The 23,768-nt window shown below is 37.5% G+C and overlaps 1 protein-coding gene across 2 annotated transcripts in view; it reads right to left on the reverse strand.

Moving 5' to 3' along the window:
- RPTOR (regulatory associated protein of MTOR complex 1) overlaps positions 1–23,768 on the reverse strand; it is a 488,176-nt gene that overhangs the window by 106,578 nt on the left and 357,830 nt on the right. For both annotated transcript variants that reach the window (XM_027850143.1, XM_027850144.1), the window contains 4 exons: positions 22,444–22,584; positions 15,944–16,061; positions 14,617–14,757; positions 13,976–14,134 (listed from right to left, as the gene is read on the reverse strand). In XM_027850143.1, coding sequence (XP_027705944.1) covers positions 13,976–14,134; positions 14,617–14,757; positions 15,944–16,061; positions 22,444–22,584 — 559 coding nt within the window. The remainder of the gene's footprint in view (positions 1–13,975; positions 14,135–14,616; positions 14,758–15,943; positions 16,062–22,443; positions 22,585–23,768) is intronic.

Below are 23,768 nucleotides of genomic sequence, written 5' to 3' on the forward strand. Positions count from 1 at the left end.
TGAAGCAGAAATGGATTTGGTCTGTTCACAGGATAATGATAAATCCATCTGGCTGGAGCCGACTTCAAGTTGTTGCCATATAAGATCAACTTACATAGATAAAATTTACCCTTGCTTCTGCAGCACCTTGCCTAGCTTGGAAGGTAGGGAATTTACTTGTTGAAAATGAAGAGCCCTGTTAGGTACTGAAAAGGATATTAAAATGAGACTAAAAATGTGCCACATTAAATGGGTAGCTAATTAGCAAATTGCTAGTGAATCTTTCTGACACGTTTGGTAGGTATTTAAATATAATAAGTGGTCTGGCAGATGTTGTTTACTTGAATGGATTCTATACCAGTTGTTCTCCAAATTTAAACCTATATCCAACAATTTATAAACTCAATGACATTACCATTCTATTTTCAATTTTACTGTAATAATTATGGACAAGGTAGGACAATTATGGAATGAGATTGAGTTTCAAAAATAAGAATGCCAGAACTTAAAAGGCAAATTAATTTCCTCTCCCTTCAAAGTAGAAGACTTGGAAAACTATGCATTTATTTCAATTATTCTTCATTGATCAAAACATTTTTGGATTTCCTCTTCTGCAGTTATCATTGGAGCCTGAAGCAAATCCCCAACAGTGGCAAATCTCTGTTCTTTCAGGGTAGATTCGATGTTTTGAAACCATTACAAGTGATTTGAAAGCAAATATAGTGACATAGGACTAGTGTCACATAAGGTGACAATCAAGATACATTATGACATTTAGGCCTGCCCCCCCTCTCCTGGTCAATTACCAGTATGGGGATAAATGTTTATACCTGGTATAAATTCTAACCATCACTAATGTTCCTAGAGTTGATGTTAATTTAATCACTGAGAGGTTTAAAAAAAAACAACCACCACCCAATATTCATTTTGAGGCTGACATACATTACTATTTTGGTTAGTTATGTACCCTGCATTCAAATTTTCTCCCCAGACTTATTATATAAGTATGTTAACTAAGCAAAGTGCATTTTTCAACACTATGGCACATTTACAAATATGTAAGACATTTCATAAGAACTAGACTTAACACAAATTTGGACTTTGATTATTGGAGAGATGTTGAGGAATTTCACCCTAGTTTTAAGGAGATACTAAGTGATATTGAAATAAATCAACTTGAATAAATTACTATATCATTTACTTTCCACTAATCCTTTGATGTGGTCTCAGTTTGGGAATAAAATGGGTAAGGTAATTTGAGAAACGGCGAAAAGGTGTGGAAATATCATCAGCCTGAAAGTTACTCACATCAAAGAAGAACTTACTTGAGAAAGAAAAATAATCTGTGAAAGCAGCCAAAAAACCCTGTTGGAAAATCCTCTAACGTCCATGTTTCTCTCTTAGCAGGAGGGTCTCTTAATGTGTCTGGTTCTGTGATACAAGTTACATAAAGACCACCAGGAAACTGCTACATTGTGATTTCATTGAAGAAGCAAAGAGGAAGGTAGGTAGGAGGGAAACTACTTTTTAGAATCACCTATTAGAACATACAGAATGTATAGAAGGTGTGGGTTGGATGAATGGGAATATATTTTCACCTACACATGTATGAAATATAGTAGCCAACCATCAAAAACAAAAAACAAAACCAAAAGGCTCAGTTATTTGATTCCTCTTCACTATAAGAACATACATTAGAAGTGGTGCTTTAAATCTTCCGCTCCCCTTCACTTCTTTTCTTTTTGGTTGAAAATGAAAGTGTGGTTTATAGTTCTGATTCATCTCAGTGATGTATCTGAAGCAGCATGTTGTAAGCCTGTATTGCTGTGACAGTGAAAATGCTGTAAGGGAAGGAACAGCCCATGTGCTAATAATCTCAGTTTGACTTCATATAATGATCATACTGTTGTTGGGAGGAGTAAGGAGAAGACTAAGAGATGGACAAGACTGGTAAAAATGAGGAGTTTAGATTAGATGACCTCTATGATCCTATCCAACTCTAGAACTGAGCCTATGGCTAGGTATATATGAATAAGCGAATTTAAAATGAGCACTATTAATGGAAATGATCAGTTTGAAAAGTAGACTTTAAAAAAAATCAATGAGAGGATGAGGGGGGAGAGGTGGCGTGGTTTTATTAACCACTAGAAGTCACTGACTTTTCTTGCAGAATATCCTGGCTTTCTTTATTATGGCAGAACTCACAATTCAATTCAGTTGCAATCATTAAGCACAACATAGACAATTTTGATTTTTAAATCATCCTCCCTGACTATAGTGATGGGCACAGCTGTTCATTATGATAAGCTATAAATGGGGATAATGAAAAGGAACTAGTATCTTTATTTAAATTTTTTTTTGGCTACAACAGTCTCACTCCCCGGGTCAGTTATAGCAACTATCATGATTTAAAATATGGTGTTTCCAAAAAGAGACACAATTCACATAACACACATCAGAGCACTAGCAACACAGATTGAGAGCTAGACATAACCAACTCTAGTCTATCCTAAAGAGGTGGCAGGCATTCATGAATTCTGCCTCACATAAGAAAAAAAAAAAGAAAAACCAAAACAAAACAGGAAACCAGGATGGAGATTTGAGCTGCTAGATGTGGAGAGAGCTTCTGTATCTGGAAGAAGCTGAAACTCCAAAGTGCTTTTAAAATTCTGGAAAAAAAAATTTCCACATCTAGACTGAAAGTGATAAAAGAAAGATCGACCAGATGGTTTTAAGGAGTATATGAGAGCTGTGGTCAGAAGTCTTCTAGCCAGCTGGATCTGGAATATATACTAGTGGCCACCTGTGAATTCAGGGAAGTGCAAGGGGCCTGTCCATTATCTTTGTGAAAAATGGAGGACTCATTTCAAGGGATGATAGACACCTACAAATCTATTTGGGAGGCAGTATGGTACAATGGAATGAATGAAAGCTGGGTTGATCAAAGATCGCAGTTAAAAACCCAACTCTGTCGCTTACTGTTGATTGACTTTGGGCAAGTCATATTCCCTATTTGGGCATCAGCTTCATAATCTATAAAATGAGGCGTATAAATTAAATGACCTCTAAGGTCCTTTTCAGCTCTAAGTCAATGGTTCTAAGTGAGAGGCTTTTCAGTTCCTCAAAAAGAATTAGCAATAGCTGTTTTCCTTTGAGACTGTGATCCCTAAACTGGCATTTTTCTCTGCTTCAGTGAGGTAATCAGAGTGGGTCTCTTCTCCCATCTCAGGACCAAGGTACAGGAAGCTGTGGGCTCTGGCTTTTCCTCATTGCATTTGTACTATCACTTCTTAGTTTCTGGGTTTTAGGGAATATATGACTTGCTTCCTCCTCTTGATAGAGTAATACATACTTTCTCCAAACCAGTTCTTTAGGAGGAAGGGATGATACCTGGCAGGGTTTATTTTCCCTTACCATTCACTGCCTGCTGGGAACTACTATCCTTCTTCAATGGATAAAGGAATTAAATTGCTCACATGGGGAATAGAATGTCTTCTATTCTCTGTAATCATGGACAGCCAACGTGCCTCACATAATCTTTCCAGCAAAGATCTTCAGTCTCACAATGACACACTTAATGATGGCCTTTAATCATGGATTTTTGCTATAAAAACATAATTAATCTTGTGGCATCAGAAAACAATGTTGTTCATTTTCTCAGTACTCTTTTCTGACATGAAGAGATCAGATTAATGGGTTGTAAAACCTTCCCTTCAAATAGTCTGCTGTTCCTTCTACACAAGTACTAGCTATATTCCTCCTTGGTGAATGACCATCCCTCTTCCCCCTAGAGGCCAGAAACCAACATCTTTTATAACCACAACAAAATAAGCCAGTAATTTAGAACTCACAATTATAAGACCTCTTGCTTGCTTGGCTTGGCATTGACATAGTTTAGGGTATCTTCTTTTTAAAAGATTCCCCATGAAAGTTTGAAAAGAAAAAAAAAAGGATGCTATCACCATAGTTTCAAATACTTATTGATATTAATACTAATGTTAAAATAAGACAAGAAGACACCCAGCAAGTGGAAGAGTGAAAGAAGACTTACCTGGGTGGCATAAATGCTTAAGGAGAAGGAATACCATCTGCAGTTGGTGATGGCAGTATAGAGATTCAAAAAGAAAGCATTTTTTTAATTATTCAGGAATAAGATTACAGATGTGGGAGTTCTAGAATTTCCCTGATTCTGGTCTTTATGGAACTGCTCTTTCCTCCTCAGGAAAGGATGTGAATGGGGGCAGGAATAATGGGGAATGGTGGGCATTCAAACATGATTCCTGTAGGATTTCAAAAAGATCATGCTCCAGCAAACACTGTCCAAAAATCTCTGTCCAACAAAAAAAAAATGGAGTTATAAGCTTAGGATTCTTTTAAAAAGTCCTTTTACGGGAAAATACTTTCAGTACTAAACTAAGCCCAAAGGCTTATTCCAATTAGTTTAGTGTAAAATATGTTCAAATAAACGCGTCATTTACAATGATATTAGGCTTAGTATAGTGTCATTTCATCCCACTTCTGTCCTACTATTTCTTGGACCATGTATTTTTTTTTTTTTTTTTGGTAAGGCAATTGGGGTTAAGTGACTTGCCCAGAATCACACAGCTAGTAAGTATTATGTGTCTGAGGCTGGATTTGAACTAAGTCCTCATGACTCCAGGGCTGGTGCTTTGTCCATTGTGCCACCTAGCCCCATTGTACCATGTATTTTTGGACAAGGATTTTTCTTCATGAAAAGTATACCTAACTGATTCTAATATTCTCATTCCTTAAACAAGTCCCTGGAAGTGGAATTAAACTGATTTACTGGAATTCATTATGGCAGGTGAAGAATCATTATCAATAAACATTTATTGAGCACTTATTAATATGAAAGCATTGTACTAGTCAATGAGGCTACATAGAAATATAAAATAGAGACTCTTCTCTTTATGAGCCTGAAATATAATTTGACCAAACAAGAAAGAATAAATGACAGCACATGCTCAATGCCAAATGACTGACAGTAAGCGATAAATCAGTTCAGAGGAAGGAGAGAGAGCACAGTGGATTGGTTAGTCAGAAAAGGCTTCACAGAAGAAGTGAGGTAGACCTTGAAGGATGAATAAAACATCAACAGAGAAAACGGGAAAAATATTTTACACAAAAAGAAAAATGATGTGGGTTCAGAGAACAGAGTAAATTAGTTTGATTATAATGGTAAGACTGTCTAAGGGACTAAGAGTAGATAAAATTGTAGGGGGGTCAGAGGGTGGAAGGTCTTAAATGCCAAGCTAAGAGCATTAGGCTACAATTAGCCACTGAAGTTTTTGGTGCAGACAACTGATGTGTGAAGTTGTGTTCTAGGAAGATCAATCTGGTAGTGTTGTATAGAAGAGATTTTGGGGGGAGGGATGGTAGTGATTGGAGGTGAGAGACCAGTTGCTAGACCAATGTGAAGTGATAAGGGCTTGAATTAAGCATTGAGAATTGAAAGGATAGAATCTATTAGAACTGAAGCATCAACGTGTGACGTGGTGAATGGGTATGGAGAACAAAGGAGAGAAGAGTAAAAAAATGATTCTTACGTTTAAGGCCTAGGTGAACAGTGAATGGTGCTACTAACAGAAATAAGAAGCCTACCAAGAGGAACTAGTTTGTTTGCGGTTGAGGGGGAGGGGTGTGTGGAGAAAGAAGGAATGATGAGTTTGATGTGACGTTCTAGGCTGCCAAGATTTTGAAAACCTTTCTTGGCACATTCAGTGAATTAGGCTAAGGAGATTGCTATTCTTTGGTTGAAATGAAAACAAAAATTGACTTTAAACAGGCAAATGCTGAAGGTAATGGAATTCTGCCTAGGTTATGAATTTTAAACACTTATATAAGCACCATCATTTACAGGTAGATATGAGTTCTATCTGATTGAATATGAATGAGGCAAGCTTAGGAGAGTAGCTACTTTGTTTTCTTAAGTTTCCTTTCCTTATCTCTAGCTCATTTTGGGACATTTCCCACCAACTGTTCTAAAGCTTGTCTGAGCCACAGATAAAAGAGTAGTTTTCTCCAGCACAAATGCTCAAACAATCAGCTTCAGTGAGGAAGAAATGATCAGAGGTTTGAGTCTTAGCAAAGAGAGCAAAAAGTAAGGAAGAGCTGGGAAGAATAACTGACAGTGGTGCAGCTTACTTAGTGAGGCAAAGAGTGGTTAAAGTCTATTCCCTCTGGCTTTCTGTATTATCCTAATTTCTTCTTAGGTTAAAATCTCAAGTTTCACCTTTAATAAAGTGAGAAAGCAAGGCTGACATTTTATTTTTGAATTAGTGGGGATGGAGTGACAGTTTTATTCACACATCAGTCTTATCCCTCTATTTCTGTGCCTCCTACAAGCTCTTTCTCATCTGAAATGTCACTATGGCCAAACAACTCTCCAATGTGTGCATCATACACAAAGGCACGTCATTTCAGAAGGTCAGTATCTTCAAAGTACACCGTGGACTTCAACTTACAGCAATCTTCAACCTCTGTAGTTTGTGGTTTAGTTTTTTACAGGACAAAGTCATGTCATGTTTCTGAACTGTGTTAGCACCAGAAAAGCCATTCGGTAGAGGTTTACAAATTAGCTCTAACGTCATGGATTCAGGACAGGTCAGAATTGGATAGTATTTCTTATAGGGTGCTTAGGAAAACAATGGATGAACAATAATGAGTATCAGATTTTTTTTTCCCCAGAGAGAAGAGGTTGCGGATAATGGATGTAACAGGATTTGCTACTATGTGTTTGAAACAGATTGTACTGAAATCTTGTAGGTTAGATATTTGTTCCATTAAATACCGATATGAACTTGCATGGAGATTCAGATGAAAAACTGTATCTGTACAGATGAGTAAGTTTAAAATCTGAACTGGAATACAAAGGATGGAAAAATAGTCTTCCAATCCTTCTTCTTCAGCAGAAGAGTTTAATTTACTGATCAAATGCTGACTAGTAGAAGGCAGAAGACTTCACCAAATAAATGTTGGCTGATTCCCATATAAAGAGGGCTCTAGTGGCTAAAAGGGAGAGATTCAAGTCTTTCAGTAATGGCTATATATGGAAAAGCTATTGGGCTGTCTTAGGAAAATTTCCACCTTTTCATTTTATATATGCAGAAACTGAGTAATCCTTGGATCATTTGTTAATGGTCATAGAATGAGACAGTAGCCAGATCAGTCACTGAATCTCTCGGTGAACCAGGCAACTCTCTGTTACTCATAGTTCTTGAATAGGTGCCAATCTGTTCTGGTACAGGGAGTTTCCTCACTGAGAGTTTCTGACACCAATGAAATCAAAGGTCTGGAAACCCACACCACCCTTAAAAAAAGGGTAGGTGACTGAGTCCAGTGTTTAAGATCAGGAAATAGAATTAATTATTAGCAGTGCCAAGGAAAGCACAGGTTCAGTCTCTTAGGTCCTATATCCAGAGAGAAGAAGAACTGTTTACATGAAACAGTCAATGGTGGCAGAATGGAAAAAACAACAGACTAGACTTGGATTGAGAAAACTGTGGTTTGAGTCCTGACTGAGACGCTAGCTGTGTAACTTTGGTCAAATTAATAGATTTACAGAATTTTAAGCTGGGGGGAGGGACGTGCTTTAGAGATAATCTATTCCTATACAATGTTCTGACTCTCCTTTCCAATTAGACCAAAAGTGGACCTTCTGTGTAAATGGACTTTAGAGTTAGGGGCTAACCTGGTTGTGACCTATAGCTAGGAACTTCTGCATAGGGGAGTATTATAATGCAGACTTACAAAACATGGTTCTCTAATTTTTTTTTTTAACTACAAATGGAATTTCAGGTACATTATGTATTAAAAAGGCTTTAATGGGCTAGAAAAGGAATGTGGATACACAAAGTACATGACAAACAGTCATTCAAAATTTGCTAGCAGACCTCTAAGGAAGAGACCAGCACCTCTGGGGGCAGTCCAATCCATTTTTGGACAGCTCTAATACTTCAACTCAGATGACTAGAAATTTATGAAACTTTCCTTTTTTCAGGGATACTATTTTGCTTCTGATTTCTTTACTTTTCAAGTATCAGAAGTAAATGTTTTGATTGATGTTGAATTATTAATTCTGATCTTTGTACTTGGTCTCCTATCATTTTAATCTTTTACTTTATGACTTTCCATTTCAATTGCTGATTAAAGGAATCGAGAATTCCTGAGATGGTCTTGTATTCTGTATTTTAATTGGCCATGATGGCATTTTCTACTATGTGTATGAGCTAGATACTGATGTCTTCTTTCAATGTCTTAACTGTATATATTCAATAGCTCTCTCAAGTTGCTTCTGCCATGGTGGAGCTTAACATCTTTTCCTAAGGAGCATTACTTGATAGCTCCATCCCTTCTCCTATGGTTCTCCATGGCAACAGCTCTATAGACTATTATGTGAAGGACCTGAAATGTTTTAATGCTTTCTGTCAAGTACTGTGGGAGAATGTGTTTGTGTATGATGATAACAGATATCAACTTTTAAAAATAACTATTTTGGTAAAATCAGCTGTCTAAATATGTTCATTTCCTTTGCAAAATCATTGGAAATAGTGTTGCTATTTCGATCATGACCTTTATTATTAGGTATAATTTCTAGAGTTTGAATTAATGGAAAATTTTATATAACTTCAGTGTTTTCATCTTCTCCCTCTTCAGATTTTATTTTGTCTATGGTAGGCTTAGGGATGAAGTGGTTTCTTATCAGTGATTTGTACTGGTCAGTAATACGCTTCTGTGACTTGGAGCTGAGGGGACTCGGGATCAAAAGCAGTTGGAAGCCCTGGCCTATCACTGGTGAAATCTGTTTCCACTTTGACATGATATAGTTGTAGCACATAATGAAACTATTAATTTCTTCAGTCTCTTTCATGTACATGTGATTTTACTTTAGTGGTCAGAGCCATCAGAATCAACCATTTCTAGCAGGTGGGGTACTGGTGTTTCAGATTTGTTCCAATCTATCTTCACTTCTAGTGGTATCAGAAAGCAAAGGGACATTATTTACTTTAGAATCCGCTGTGTCAAGTTCATCATCACAACCACTTTGAGGAGGGCTAGCCTACAACCCTATGCCACCCAATCTATTTCTTGGACTCATAGAAGCAGTTTCATCACATACTGAATGAGATGCTAATCTAGTTGATGATATCACTAGGATCTCAATGGTCAGAATTTCAGGATTATTGTCAGGCCTTCACAGCTATAATACCAACTTCAGGGCATGTAGAGTTCTCACTGGAAATCATCGTGGCTAGTAATACTTCAGTGGCCACTGCCCATTTCTTTACCCCTTTACAACTTGGATGATGGGTTATATTTAGAAAGGGTTGTCAATATTATTATTATCTTGGTCTCATCTTTTTGAATGGGGTTCAATAGATATGATTCTGAGTGTTTACACAAATGGATAAAATAATTGCTTGTAGTTCAATAAAAGTATTATAAGTTGATCTCCTGAAGGTTTGCTGAAAACATATATACCACAATGCCAGCTACAGAATAGACAACATATATTATTTACTTTTCTTCTTTCCACCTGAATTTGATTTCCTTGTCTAGGTCTCTATATTTTGAAAACTTTTTGTTTCATGTAGCTTAGAGATGCTGAGTATTTGGTATAGTGACATCTTTTAACAATATTGTTCTTTTATGGATCAGTGTTATGTCTATAATTTGATCTGTGATTATGGTCTAATTCCAGTACAGTTCATTGGCTGATGTGTGCAGAATATTTTGGTGTCAGTATTTACGCTATGAGGATTTGTTATCTATCAGTCCATGAAAGATTTCAAATTTATGACTTATAGGTGCTATTATGTGTTGCAGAATTTCTACCATTTCATTAAATAATCTGAATTTCTCAAAGAAGGTATTATAAACTTTCTCTTTTTAAGTTTCCTGCATCTTCTCCTTTTCCCTCTCTCTAAGCTAAGGACCATATCTCTAAACTGAGAAAAATGAAGCCATAAGACATGAGCTGTGCTTCTCCCTTTTTCTTCACCTAAAAACTCTTTGACACTATACACCCCACAACTCTCCTCCTTTCTATTGGTCTCTTGAAAGTGAGGTAATACTTTTCTTTGCCAATACCAAATCCTCTACATACACCCTTGATCCTCTTAGTTTCTCTATAATATTCAAATCCTCTATTTTCAACTTCTACCTACCTATTAGTTCTTCTCCTACTATCTTCAAATATGCCCATCTCTTCCATCTAAAAAAAAAAAACCTTCACTAGACCCTATAATCCCCTCAAGACATTGTGCTGTAGGGGCAGCTAGGTGGTGCAGTAGATAGAGCTCTGGCCTTGGAGTCAGGAGGACCTGAGTTCAAATCTGGCCTCAGACACATGACACTTACTAGCTATGTGACCCTGGGTAAGTCACTTAACCATGACTGCCAGACCAAAAAGGAAAAAAAAAAAAGACATTGTTCTGTATCCTTTTTTATCAGTCAAACCTCTAGAAAAAACTGACAGCACTAGTATTTACTTCCTCTCCTCTAACTCACTCCTCAATACTTTGTAATCTGTCTTCCTATCACATCACTCAACTGAAAATTCTTCTCTAAAAGTTACATGTGAGCTCTTCACTGCCAGCTCTGACAATCTTTTCTTAGTCCTCTTCCTTCTCCATCTATCTGCTGTATTTACATAGTTGACCAGGCTTTCCTCCTGAATGCTTTCTCCTCTTGGTGTGTCTCATGATACTACTCTTTCCTCCCTGGTCAATTCCTCTTCAGGCTCTTTTTGTTGGCTCATTATCCATAGTACACTTTCTAACTGTGTCTATTCCCTAAGGCTTTTCCCTGGGTCCTCTTCTTTCTCTCTCACTCACACTTGGTGTCTCTGTTACCATGGGTTACCATGGGTTTAATGATCACCTCTATGAAGATAACTGCAGGGCAACTAGGTGGTGTAGTGAATAGAGTGCTGGGTCTGGAGTTAGGAAGACATGAGTTCAAATCCAGCCTCAGACACTAACTAGCTGTGTGACTCTGGGCAAATCACTTGACCCTGTTTGCCTCAATTTCCTCATCTATAAAATAAGCTGGAGAAGGAAGTGGCAAACCACTCCAGTTTCTTTATCAAGAAAATCCCAAAAGGGGTCACAAAGAGTTGGACACAATTGAAAAACAACAACAAATCTACGCAGATGACACATAGATCTATATATCCAGATTGCCTCTCCTCTGAGCCTTAGTATTGCACCAGCATGCTTACTGGACATTTTAAACTGGATATCCCAGAAACAACTCAAATCAACATGACTGAAACAGAATTGATTACTTCGCCCCTAAAATCCACTTCTCTACTTCTGTGAAAGGCAACATTATTTTTTTAGTCTCTCAGGTTTATGACCTTGGCATTGTCCTCAAATCTTCTTTCCCTCAGTACACATACCTGATTGGTTACCAAATTTTGTTATGTTTAGTTTCACAAAATCTCTTGTGCCTGCACCCCTTTTCTCTACTCAAAACAGTGATCATTATTGTCCAGACCCTAATTACCTTTCATCTAGATCAGTGATTTTCAGCAGGATAATCTCTTTATAGTCTGAGGACTTCTCAAAGAGCTTTTGTTTATATGGGCTACCTCAAGTAATATTTACCATGCTAACATCATTATGAAATGAGCTAGCATAATTATGAAAATAGTTTTTGCCTTATAGGTCTACCCCACTCCAAAAGAATCCTGGGGACTCAAATGGGTCCCTAGATCACACATTGAGAACTGCTGACCTAGATTATGACAACGGTTCCTAATTCATCTTCCTATCTCATCTTTCCCCACTACAGGTTACCCTCTACAAAGCTATAGGAATGATTTTCCTTAAATACAGATCTGGGCATAAGACTTCCCTACTCAGTACTCCACAGTGACTCCCTGTTGATTTTAGGATAATAACAGAATCACAGAATTTGAGAGATGGAAGGGACTTCAGTGGCTATCTTGTACAGTCCGAAAGAGATGGAATCCCCACTGTAACATATCAGATGAGTGGTCATCCAGTCCCTGCCTGAAGATTTCCAAGGAGGGGGAGCCCATCACCTTTAAAGGAATAGCATTCTACTTTTGGACAACAATAACTGTTAGGAGTTTTTCCTACTATAAATCCTAAATTGAACTCCTCACAACATTGGATCCATTGCTCCCATCTCTTCCCAGACAAACAATTCCAATAACTTATCTATATGACATTATTCTAAAGAGCTATAATGTACCCCCAAGTGTTTTTAATTTAATTTTATTTATTGGTTTTTTTTGGTGAGGCAATTGGGGGTAAGTAACTTGCCCAGAGTCACACAGCTAGTGAGTGTTATGTGTCTGAGGCCGGATTTGAACTCAGGTTCTCCTGACTGCAGGGCCAGTGTTCTATCCCCCGCGCCCTTTTTTTTAACTAGGCTAAACATGTCCAGTACCTTTAACTGCTTCTCATGTAATGGACTCAAGGCCCTTCACCAATCTGGTTTTCTTCCTCTGGACGTTCTCCAGCTTATCAGTATTCTTAAGCTACAGCGGCCACAACTGAACACAATACTTTAGAGGAGTTCTGACAAGGACAGGGTAAAATAGGATGATCCCCTCTCTATGCCTGGAAGCTAGGCCCCTCTTAATGCCTGGCTATTTTTGGCACACTGCTGACTCATATTGAGCTTGTGATCTGCTAAAAGCCCAAGATCCCTTTCAGAACAATTGCTGTAGACCCATGTCTCCCTTGGCTTGTACTTGTAAAATTGATTTTTTTGTACCTAAGTGCAAGGCTACATGATTTCCTATTAAATTTCATCTTATTAGATTCAACTTGATGACCAAGCCTGTCAAGATCCTTATGGATGCTGACTGTCATTTAGTAAAATAGCTAATCCTTTCACTTTACATAAATTTCTCTGCTTAGTTTTTACAACCCTTCATAATCTAACCTAGCTCCAACTTATCTTCCCCCTTCCATACTGAGACTCCTTTGAACATCGGCCTTTTTTCTGTTTTTCAAAGAGGACATAGAATCTCATTTCTCTTTGACTTTGGACTGGCTGCCTCTCACGCCTAGAATGCTCTCCCTCCTCATCTCTGCCTCCTGATTTGTCTTGTTCACTTCAAGTCTCAACTAAAATTCCACCCTCTACAAGATACCTTTCCTAGGCCTCCTTAACCTTAGTGCCTTCCTTCTGAGATCAATTTAAATTTATCCTGCATATATCTTATTTGTTTAAGTTGTTTGCATGCTGTCTCCCCCATTAGACTGTGAGCTCCTTGAGAGCTGAGATTGTTATTGCCTTTTTTTTGTATCCCTGGTGCTTAGCACAGTGCCTAGCATATAGGAGATGATGAATAAATGAATATGGTTGAATTGACATCCAAATGAGGGTGTTTTCTCCTGAACTGAGTATATGATAATAGAATTCTTAGATGCAATAATGTGGGACATAATAAAACTCAGCATTTCAAGGATCAGAGCATCAAGGATAGGAAAAAAGTCTTCTAACCTTTGTAACTTAGCTTACCTCAAACCTAAAAGGAAGATGGAAGATTTCAGTAGACTTTTGCAAACTAAATTTTTACATGTCCATCCATCCTGTTCTTCCTTGAAATTATATGCTCAACTATAGATGTAAAAGAACAGCTAGGAAAGCATCTTTACAAATAAAGGGTTTAAGTATATATGGAACAGACACAAAGAGAAAAAATAGAAGTTAGTTAAGGAGAGGATAATTAAGTATACTGTCCATTTCAACTCCTGATTATTTCCACATAATGCTTGTACATTTCTCTAAAGTGAGAGAATCTGAGGAATTGATCTATTCAGTTGGTAAACTGTTTAATGTGGAAATACTGTGGAAAAGTTTGGTTTTACTTTACAGAGAGTATCTTCATGGTAGTAAGAAAGCACAAAGAATCAGTTGGGGAAGAGTTACAGAATCACAAATCTCCGAGATGGAAAAGCTCTCAAGAGAAGAAAGAAAACAGGGAGCTTACCTATGAGTGAGTTCAGTGAGGAATAAGAGCTGACTCTTCTCATCTTATCGATTGTCTCAAATGAAAGAATGTACTCTTCGTTTTCAGGGCTGCCCAAGGTGCTGCTTGCACTGCTACTGGTGCTGAGATTGCCTGGGGAAAATGCAACAGAGCTTCCAGCTGTCCAAAAGCAAGGCAGGAGAAAAGAAGAAAAAGTTAAGTACTATTTTCTGGTAACCAAGCACTTGGTCTTTTACAATTACATGCTTTTAAAGTATATAACTAACCTAAGAGTGAGTAGAATGTGCACACACACACACACACACACACACACACAGACACACACACACACACACACACAGACACACACAGACATACAACATACAAGCAGAGGTTATGTTTCTTTTGAAAAGAAATATACTCCCAATAAACACTGAATATACTTAATGTCTACTAATTATAAGTTAGAAGGTATGGATTATCCAATGGTGGCTAAAATGAGTCATCAAGATGGATTTGTTGGATTGCTGCACACATAGGTCATTCCAGATGGCATTTCATGGCAAAAGTATACCAGTAGAGAAGGTGAATAGGAAGGACTATATATAGAAAAAGTAGTAAAGATAAACCCCCTTTCAACACAGCAAATCCTATTGTCTTACATTCTTCTGTCAAGCTCAGATTCTGCAACGACTTGTTCAAACTTCTTGCTGTGGTAACAGCTCTAATATTTCCATAGGAGCTGACTGAGCGAAGTCTAGGTGTACATGGACCATCTCGCACAGGTGTCAAACTTCCCCCCTCTAGTTGGAAAGAAGAAAAAAACATAAAGAAGAAAAAAGGGTAAACTGCAGACAGACACAGAGAAGTACATTTTCCAACTGGTCAAAGGTTTCTTAGGTGGCAACAATTGTAGAGAAAAATGATTCCTGGAGCAAAGGGTCAAACAAAACAAAACAAATGGCTATCACTGCTAGATTCAAGTGTGGGAAGTATCTGATATTTGTGGGATGCACTTTAACAAAGCAAAAGAGCTCAATGATTAAGAAGGATAAAAATGGAAAAAACTTGATAAAAAATACAAATTTTGTAGCTCAGAGAGGTGTATATTTTCCTAATGTAATAATGAGAGTTGGCCATAATTATTTCTGGGATGGATGACCTCTAAGAAAACAGTATGTGACAGAAGTGCTATTAATGATACATGTAGAGGTTCGTTTCTTTTTGAATCACTCCTTCAACTGTGACCCCGCATGGTGTACAGCCCTGGTGTTCTGGCTGGTTTTCAAATCTGCTAGTTGTAATCTGCCTCTCTGAATTTCACTGTCTGTTTTCACTGAACAAGTTTATTCACCTTCTGCTTCCCAGAGTTACTAAATGCAATTTTTCTGTAGAAAACAGCTCATTGTCCTCACTGCAGACATAGGTGGATTTTAGAAACAAGGGCAGTTCTACCTGTCCTTTGAGATTCTTTTAAGGATGAAATGTAAATGTTAAAGATGACTACAATTTGCAGTTAAAAGGACAAATAGAGGGAAAAGATAGGTTTCTAACATGATTCACAGCTACAGACAAAGGAATGATTAAATCACTCATCACAGGGAGAGTTCAATTTTCTCTTCCTCAAGTTCCTGTTGTGGCAGTTGTCATCCTTAGAGATTTTTCACCATATGCAATTTCCAAAATGACATTAAATAAGGAAAAATAAGTGGGTCAGTGGCAATTCCTTTTTCTTCCCTAAATGAAGCCAAACACATGAGAACAAGGAAAAGAAAGAAAATAGCATATGGAACAGCTGGTGAATATTCAAAGCTAGACAAATAACCAAAAAAGCCTGTGAACACACCATTCTCCTGAAGTAGGAGTTAGTAAAATTAAACAATCCATAAGAAGGTAGTTTTTTTGGTAGACTAGGGTTATTATTTCAGAATAACCATGGTTCTGGGCAGGTCAGAGTATTTCAGATTTACACAAAGAGTGAACACGTACCTGTGGCAGCTGGAGAAGGCAGAGGGTAGTTCTTTTCTTCTTCAATGAACTGCAAGGCTACTGTGCAGAAATTGCTCTCATACTGAACCACAAGATGACTCAGAGCTACCACCAGTTCCTGAAGAGAAGGAGAGGGAAAAATAACATTTATCTGTAGCTTAAATGATTGGCTTGGAAGGAACTCCAATTGTGGAAGACCAGCCTAATTGAGCCAATAGACTAGGCTAGCTGCTTGACCTCAAGAAGATGAGGAACTACAAGAAACAAAGTCAAGATTAATACAAAACGCATAGTTTCGGTTGAAAATGTAAGACTCGGCTTTGCACTGGAAACAATTTTATTACACCCTGCAACAACTGTCATGAAAAGGAATCTCTGAAAACTAAAACATTATTGAGTTAATGGAATTGTCTGCATAGAACAAATCTTCAAGGAGACAATGGCATCATGCCCCATTCAGAGCCTACCTATCAGTGGCAGGATTTGAAGGGCACAACTAGCAAATTATAAATGGAGATGTTGATGAATTGTATGCATGTAGAGTAGAAAAAGAAACACAGGTCAGAGCCCAATGCTTAGTGTTAATACTGTCACCCAAACAGCAAAGCTTTTCTATTTATTAGAATTGACATTTATTGTATTCTTTTTTTTTTTAACCAAGAACATATGTGAAACAAATAGTTGTATAGGGACAATATGTGAGTGTGTCTATCTTAAAACTTTCTAACGTTTCTCAGGCCTAGAAGCCCTAGAATACAAAACTGTTCTTTAAAACTCAATTAACTTCAGTATCAAGAAAAAGTCTCTACTGTATCTCTGTTTTAGAACAGAGAGTACTGCAACAATGGCACTTCAAGATTATAGAGTTGGAAATAAATTTGAAAGTGGCAGAAATTTCAGTGATATTCTTACTTCTTTATTCATTTAAGACATTAATCAAATTTCATCTACTATCCTTTTTTAAGAAAACACACAAAAAACTCAAAATCTTTAAACTAAAGCCTTCAAGAAATAACTTAATATTTAAGAGGATAACTGGGCAAAGAGTCACAAGGCCAAGATATAACTTTGTTATCACAATAAATTCTACTTAAATCTTTGAAAAAAGCAACATTCATGAAGTGATCCTATTCCATTGACGGTTTTTAGTTACATATGTCAAAGGCACGGCATGGCAAGTTGAAAGGCCTGAAAGATTTTTGCTGCCAACTAAATGGCTGGTAAGACTAGGTTTATTTGACACAAGTTCTGAGTAATTAATATGATAACAACTCACATTAATATAGTGCATTAAGGTTTGCTAAGTGCTTTCCTTATGACAATCCTATGAGGTAGATAGTGTAGCAATCACTCTCAAAAATGACAATGCTTAGAGGAATAGGAGTTACTTCTAAGATCTCTCAAGGAAAGAGAATGAAATTCTGGTGAAATGTAATCTCTGACAAACTAAATATTTACCTGCAACTATAAGAGGTATGTGTGGGGGGTGGGGTTGGGGAGGAAAAGGATGTTTTCTGGTTGGGTAGGAAAATATTTATTATTCCTTAATTCTACTAAGGCCATTGTCCGTGAGTTCCCTCTTCTATCCTTCTATTCATCTTAAAACTCTTTGATACTTCTCCTATCTCCTCCTTTGCCATAATTTCTGATAAGGTAGTCTTTCTTTTTTGCCAATGGCAAACCCTCTACATTTGCCCTTAATCATATCCCCTCCTATGATCTCCATCAGATTGCCTCCTCAATCAAAGCCTCTCTCTGTGATCGATCTTCAATCTCTCTATTGGCTTTTTTCCTATTGCCTTTAAGCATTCACTTCTGTCTTTCCCAACTTTAAAAATATTCAGAAAACCCTATTATCTCCTTAAGCCATTGTCCTATATTTCTACTTTTTTCTAATCAATAGTCAATAAGCATTTATTAGCACCTATTTTGTGCCAAGCAATATGCTGAATGCTGGGGATACAAGTACAAAAAGAGAAAGATTGTCCCTGCCCTCAAAGAACTTATAATTAATTGAATGGGGGAAGATAAAACACAAGAGGAAGCTGAAAAGCAAGGGAGAAAGGGAGGAATGGTATTTAACTAGAGGGCATGGAGGAGAAGTCAGACAGGGAAGTCTCAGAGTAATGCAGCCAGGTGAGAAATAAGGGGACGTCTGAGCTGGGGCTCTCCCCTCAACTTCTAGAAAATGCAGTCTCTACTCTCTATGACTCTTTCATCAGCTCTTCATAATCTGTCTTCCTACTGCATCACTCAAGAGCAACTGTTCTTCCCAAAGTTACCAATCAGCTCTTTGCCATATATGACACTTTTCTGGGATGCTTTTCTTGCTTGAGTTCTCTGCTGCATGATACTGCTAACCATGCTCTCCTGGCTGCTCTACATATCTATCCTGCCTCTCCTCTGAGATTTGGTATTGCATATTGTCATGTACCTTTCAAACTGGAGACATTTCAACTTAACACATCCCAACACAGAATTTATTATCTTACCTCCCCAAACCACTCACCTTCCAAACTTCCCTATTTCTTGGACGGCATTACTATTCTTCCAGTTTCCCATGTTCAGTATCAAATTTTCCCTCTCCCTCAGCATGCTGTTCAGTGGCCAAACTTTGCTATGTTTCTTCATACCATCTTTTGCATCTGACCCCCTTCTCTCTAATCCATAAGCACCACTTCATCACCTCCTGCTTAGACTATTACAATGTGCCATTTGTTCATCTCCTTGCCTCATCTTTCCGCACTCTAGCATATCATCTACACTACTGCCAAAGTGATATTCCATAAGCACAGAAAACAAATGTCATTCTCTTACACAAAAACAAAACAATAACAACAACAAAAAACTCCAAGGGCTTCCTATTACTTCTAGAAGAAAATATAAACTCATTTGTTTAGCTTTTAAGGCTTTTCAAAACTTATCTTTCTATTCTCATTATATATTACTCTACTTCCTGTATTGCGTGACATCGCCAAACTGGCTGCCTCTCTATTCCTCAAATGGGGTACCCACTTACTGCCTTTCTGCCTTTACACCTGCTCTCCTCCATGCCTACAATGTATTCTCTTCTTCCTGCTTTACTTCATAGAATCCATCTCTTCCTTTAAGATTTAGCTCGAGAATCACCTTCAACATGAAGCCTTTCCTGATGTGGTAACTTTTAGGGCCCTCATCCTTAAATACCTTGTATTTATTCTCTTTATACTTATTCCACATATTATTACATATGTATTTGTCTCCATTAGAATGTAAACTCCTTGAGAGTAGGGATTTATTTGTATTTGTAATATTTACTACAATGCTTAGCACATAGTAGGTGCTTGAAAAATGCTTTTGAATATTGATTGATTCTACCAATGGCCTATTTGTATTTTAACACTAGTACTGTGCTTTACAAAGAACTCTTCCAAACAAAAAGGTCTAAAAATTTTGAATAGTTTTTAATCCCAGTTCACTCAACTGTGCTATTATTAAATGTTACGCTTCTATTATTAGAAGAAATTGTAAAGCTCTCTCTTCAAACACAGAAATCACGCAATGAAATAATCTAACTGTTTTCTGTCATAAAAGTCCATTGGCACTTAGCAACAGGTGATTTACACTTTGTTCTTGGTATAGTCATTGGTCATTTATACCTTTATATGCCTTGGGGTGGATTAAAAGTTCAAAATAATATGAATTTACTAGAGTCTTCCAGGACTCCCACATCAAAGATCTAAACTTGGTCAGATAAAATACATTCAGTTTAGGGAAAAAGAACAACAAATGACAATTCAAAGTCAGTGTGGTATTATCAGCCTCAGAAGTCAAGAAGACCTGGGGTTCAGTTTCCATTACTAGTAACACCAGCTGTGTGACTATGGCCAAGCACTTAACTGTTTGATAACAAAGGAAACTCTGTAAATTGCAATTGGCAGAGGGAGTTTCCTTAAAAAGAAGTGGCCTATACAAAGAGAAATAAGACACCAGGCCCAAAACAACAACAAAAAACAAAACCCTTTTCTCCAACTTAAGTGTGACATTACCTATTCTATGAGAAAGTTCAACTGTAGGTCCCATTATTAGAATGAAACCCTGAATTAAAGGTTTAAACTTTAATTTAAGCTCCTTGGCTAAAAAAACTGGACATAGATATGGTAAAAATTCTGATTTAATGGAGAGGGTTTGACTCATTGGTCATGTTTCATGGATGCAGTGAACAGTTGATTTATAGCAGGTAGACTTCTACTGTCTTCTAGACCAACTGAGGAATGGCAACTGTTCAAAACAGAAAGAAGTCCTGGTTATTTAGGTCATTAGACTGAATTTAACCAAAGAGGAGACTACCCTTCAAAAAACATCTCTTCATGGTTGACATATAATAGTCACATTCAGTCTAATCCCATGTACCAATAAAGGAGACAAACCAAGATTACTAGTCTGGTAACTGAGGTACTAAGAACGTCTTTTTAATGTGATTATGGAGAGTCAAATATATGCCCCTGAAGGGAGTGAAGAAGTTGGAAGCATATCATCAGTCTATTGTCCCTTCATAAAGGTTGGGAAAACAACTAAATCTCTATTTAGTGAAGTTGTCATGTTTCTTCCCCTATTCCCCTAATGCACTTCCTCCCTAAAGACTGCTACAAACTTCATGTTTCCAGTAACAAATTAATATTTAGTATTTAATTTATAATTTAAGGCCTCCTAATGTAAAACTCTGTCATCATAACAGAGATAAAATAAAATAGCATAATAGAGGATGGAGAACATATTTTGTTTCTAAGAAGAATAACACAAAGTTAGCCCTGGATTCCTAAGAGAATGGGCTCAAACCCAGATAGCGATTGATTGACTCACCTGCTTTGATTCCTGTATCTTTCTCACAGCAGAGACATCAGTACAAAGGCTGAGAACAATCTATTTATATTTCTACTCAGTCTGGTTCAAGGCAGGTATTTGGTTAAGGGAAATAAAATTATGCTAAGTAGAGCAGAACGTAACAGGTTTGATATTTGTCTGTTATACTGCTATACTTATTTCTGTGGGTATAGATGGAAACCAAAATAAAAAAAAGGTAAAACTGCAAGTATTAAGAATAAGTTCATGGAGGGAATGGACTGTGTCTAAATTCATTCCCTCTCACTAATAGGATCAAATATAATATCATTTTTGGGGGTTCAAAGCCATTCATAACCTGATTCCCACATGGCTTTTAGCCTTGCCATGAGCCCCCCAACCTCTCCCCTTCCAGTCTTCTTACACTTTTCCCGTTGACTCAGTGATCCAGTGACACTGGCCTCCTGGCTGTTCTTCCCACACAAGACACTCTTATCTCCCAACTCTGGGCATTTTCACTGATTGTTGCCCATGCCTGGAATATTCTCCCTCTTTATCTCTGCCCCTTGGCTTCCTTTAAGTGGAAGCTAAAATCTCACCTTCTATGGAAAGCCTTTCCCAATCTCTCACCTCCCCTGATATCCCTTTCCAGAGGTGTCAAGTTCATGGGAGGGGAACACTGCATAAATTTTCAGACCTTTCCCATGTATTGATTAATTCTGTTGATGTTTTTTCTCTTCTTCCTCTTTTTCTTTTTTTTTAAGGCCCTGAGGCAGCCACTTCTCCTTTGAAGCAGAGAAGAGAGTTCTAGGGGGTGTATGGCAACTTTATTATACACAGTTAAACAATTCCAAAGAGAACTCTAGAGACAATTCCTCATGAATTCCTGCTCTTGGAAAAAATAATGCAGATTTGGGTATATATCAATTAACCCCAATAAATGTTAGAGCTAGAAAAGCCCTTAGAGTCCAAAATTTTTTTAACAGAAAAATTTGATGGAATAGAAAGCTAAGGAAGTCTTGACTTGGCAAAGGTCACATAGCCAGTTAGTGCCATCCAGGCCTAAAAACTGTAATCTAGCCAGTTAGACTCTTAGATTTTTTTTCTCTCCACTACACTGCTCTTCAGAAATTAAGCTAAGTGCTTTGGGGGAAATTCCCGAGGTCACCTTCATTAGAATGTGAAATGTTAGAACAGGATTTAAACTGATTATTTAAGCGGAAATCTTAGAACACAACACACACTTTCTTTCAATTTAAGATGACATTTAAAACTAAGCAATTTTCATGAAACTGTGGCAACTCCAGCAAAAAAAGGGGTCAGAGGGGAAATATTTCTACATCTATATGTGGGCTTTCTATTGATCTTTTGAATCATGATAATGTGTTTACATGTTGTTCCTAGGAAGGAACAAGCCTACCATAAAAGCACCAGGAGATAGAGCCTATTCAAATGTTTTTTAAGTGAATCAAATATATGTCTGTACAATGAAGAAACAGAATTTAGAGCAAATTAAACACACATTAAAGGATCTGCTCTTCAATTGGAGCAGACATAAAGTGAGACATAAAGAGAGTGGCTCTTGTTACTGCTGAAGGGACCACCAAATCTCAAATCCCCAGAATGTCGCTGAAAGGCTTTTGATTGCTGCTAATCCTGTTGGGGTACAATTCACTTACCTTCCTGACCATAGGGCTTCCATCATTGATAAGTTGAGCTAACATCATAGCCACATTGTGATCAATTGTAGTAGAGTGATCAGTCCTCTCTGTAGAGTTACCCACAAAAGTGCCAAGGGCAAAGACTGCAGCACAACGAACCTGAAAAGCAGAGGGAAACAGTTAAGAGATACTTTCCACTGTTTCCTACTTTCTGGATTTGGATCTCTTTCAGATATTCCTCTCATTTAATTTAATTCAACCCAACTCAACATACAGTCAGTGAGTACTATTTTATGTCCTGAGCTGGCAAAAAACCTCACATAAACAATATGGTTTTTGTACTCAGGCACTATAAAATCTTGTTACATACTCAGAAATTACACAACTTAAATGACTTCAGTATAATATTAAATGGAAAAATGTATAGTACTTCTAAGTACTATAGAAGTTCGGGCAAGGAATGAATAGGCCATGTGGGGTGGGGCTATGTAAAAGGCTTTACAGAAAAGCTAGAACATGAGTAGGACTTGGAAGGATGAATAAAAATCTGAACAGGTATAAAAATGGAAAAAAAAATACCCCATTTGTTTGTGTGTGAGTGTGTGTGTCTATGTGAAACAACACACACATGAACGAGCAAGTCAGAATGATCTTCTTAAGGCACAACTGTCTTTAAGAAACTTCAGTAGCTCCCTATTGCTTTAGGAAAAAACAGTGACTCCTCAGCATGGCACTTAAAGCCTTCAGTTTGGCCGCAGCCTACCTTTCCAGGCTTATTTCATGTCATACCTTCTCCCCGCTCTCACCATATACATTCTAAATTTTAGCGAAATTGGCTAACCTGCTGTTTCTTGAGCTCAGTCCTCCATCTTCTATCTCCACTTCTTTGACAGTAGCTGTGCAATTTAGAATTGGCTACTATTCTATTTCTCCTGTTTTTACAATGGAAAACAGTCAAGAAGGTCTCCCTGTTTCCCCAATTATAACTTCAAAGATAAAGTGTCCATGAGGGCCCAAATGGCCCCAGGGCACCTGGGGTGGATAAGGAGAGGATAAGCTCCTCTTCTTTTCATTTGATAGACATTCTTGAGCAGAGGAGTAAGTATTTCAGTCCTATACTCTCATTCCCTTAAGGCAATTATTGCACTCATAAGATCCCAAAGGATAGACTTGGAAGCAGAGGTATTGCAGGCCAGGCTTTAAGCAGGTCACTCTGGTAGTTCAGATTCTGGATAGAAATAAAATGAGATGATGCAAACTATCTAACAATTAACAAAAGGAAACTGACCTAGTATGGAAAGGATATTCAGTAAGGATATTGCATTAATTCAGTTGGGCAGATT

This window comes from Vombatus ursinus, unplaced genomic scaffold (assembly GCF_900497805.2).
Source record: "Vombatus ursinus unplaced genomic scaffold, bare-nosed wombat genome assembly UNPS02008996.1, whole genome shotgun sequence".
In the NCBI taxonomy this organism is placed as follows: Eukaryota; Metazoa; Chordata; class Mammalia; order Diprotodontia; family Vombatidae; genus Vombatus; species Vombatus ursinus.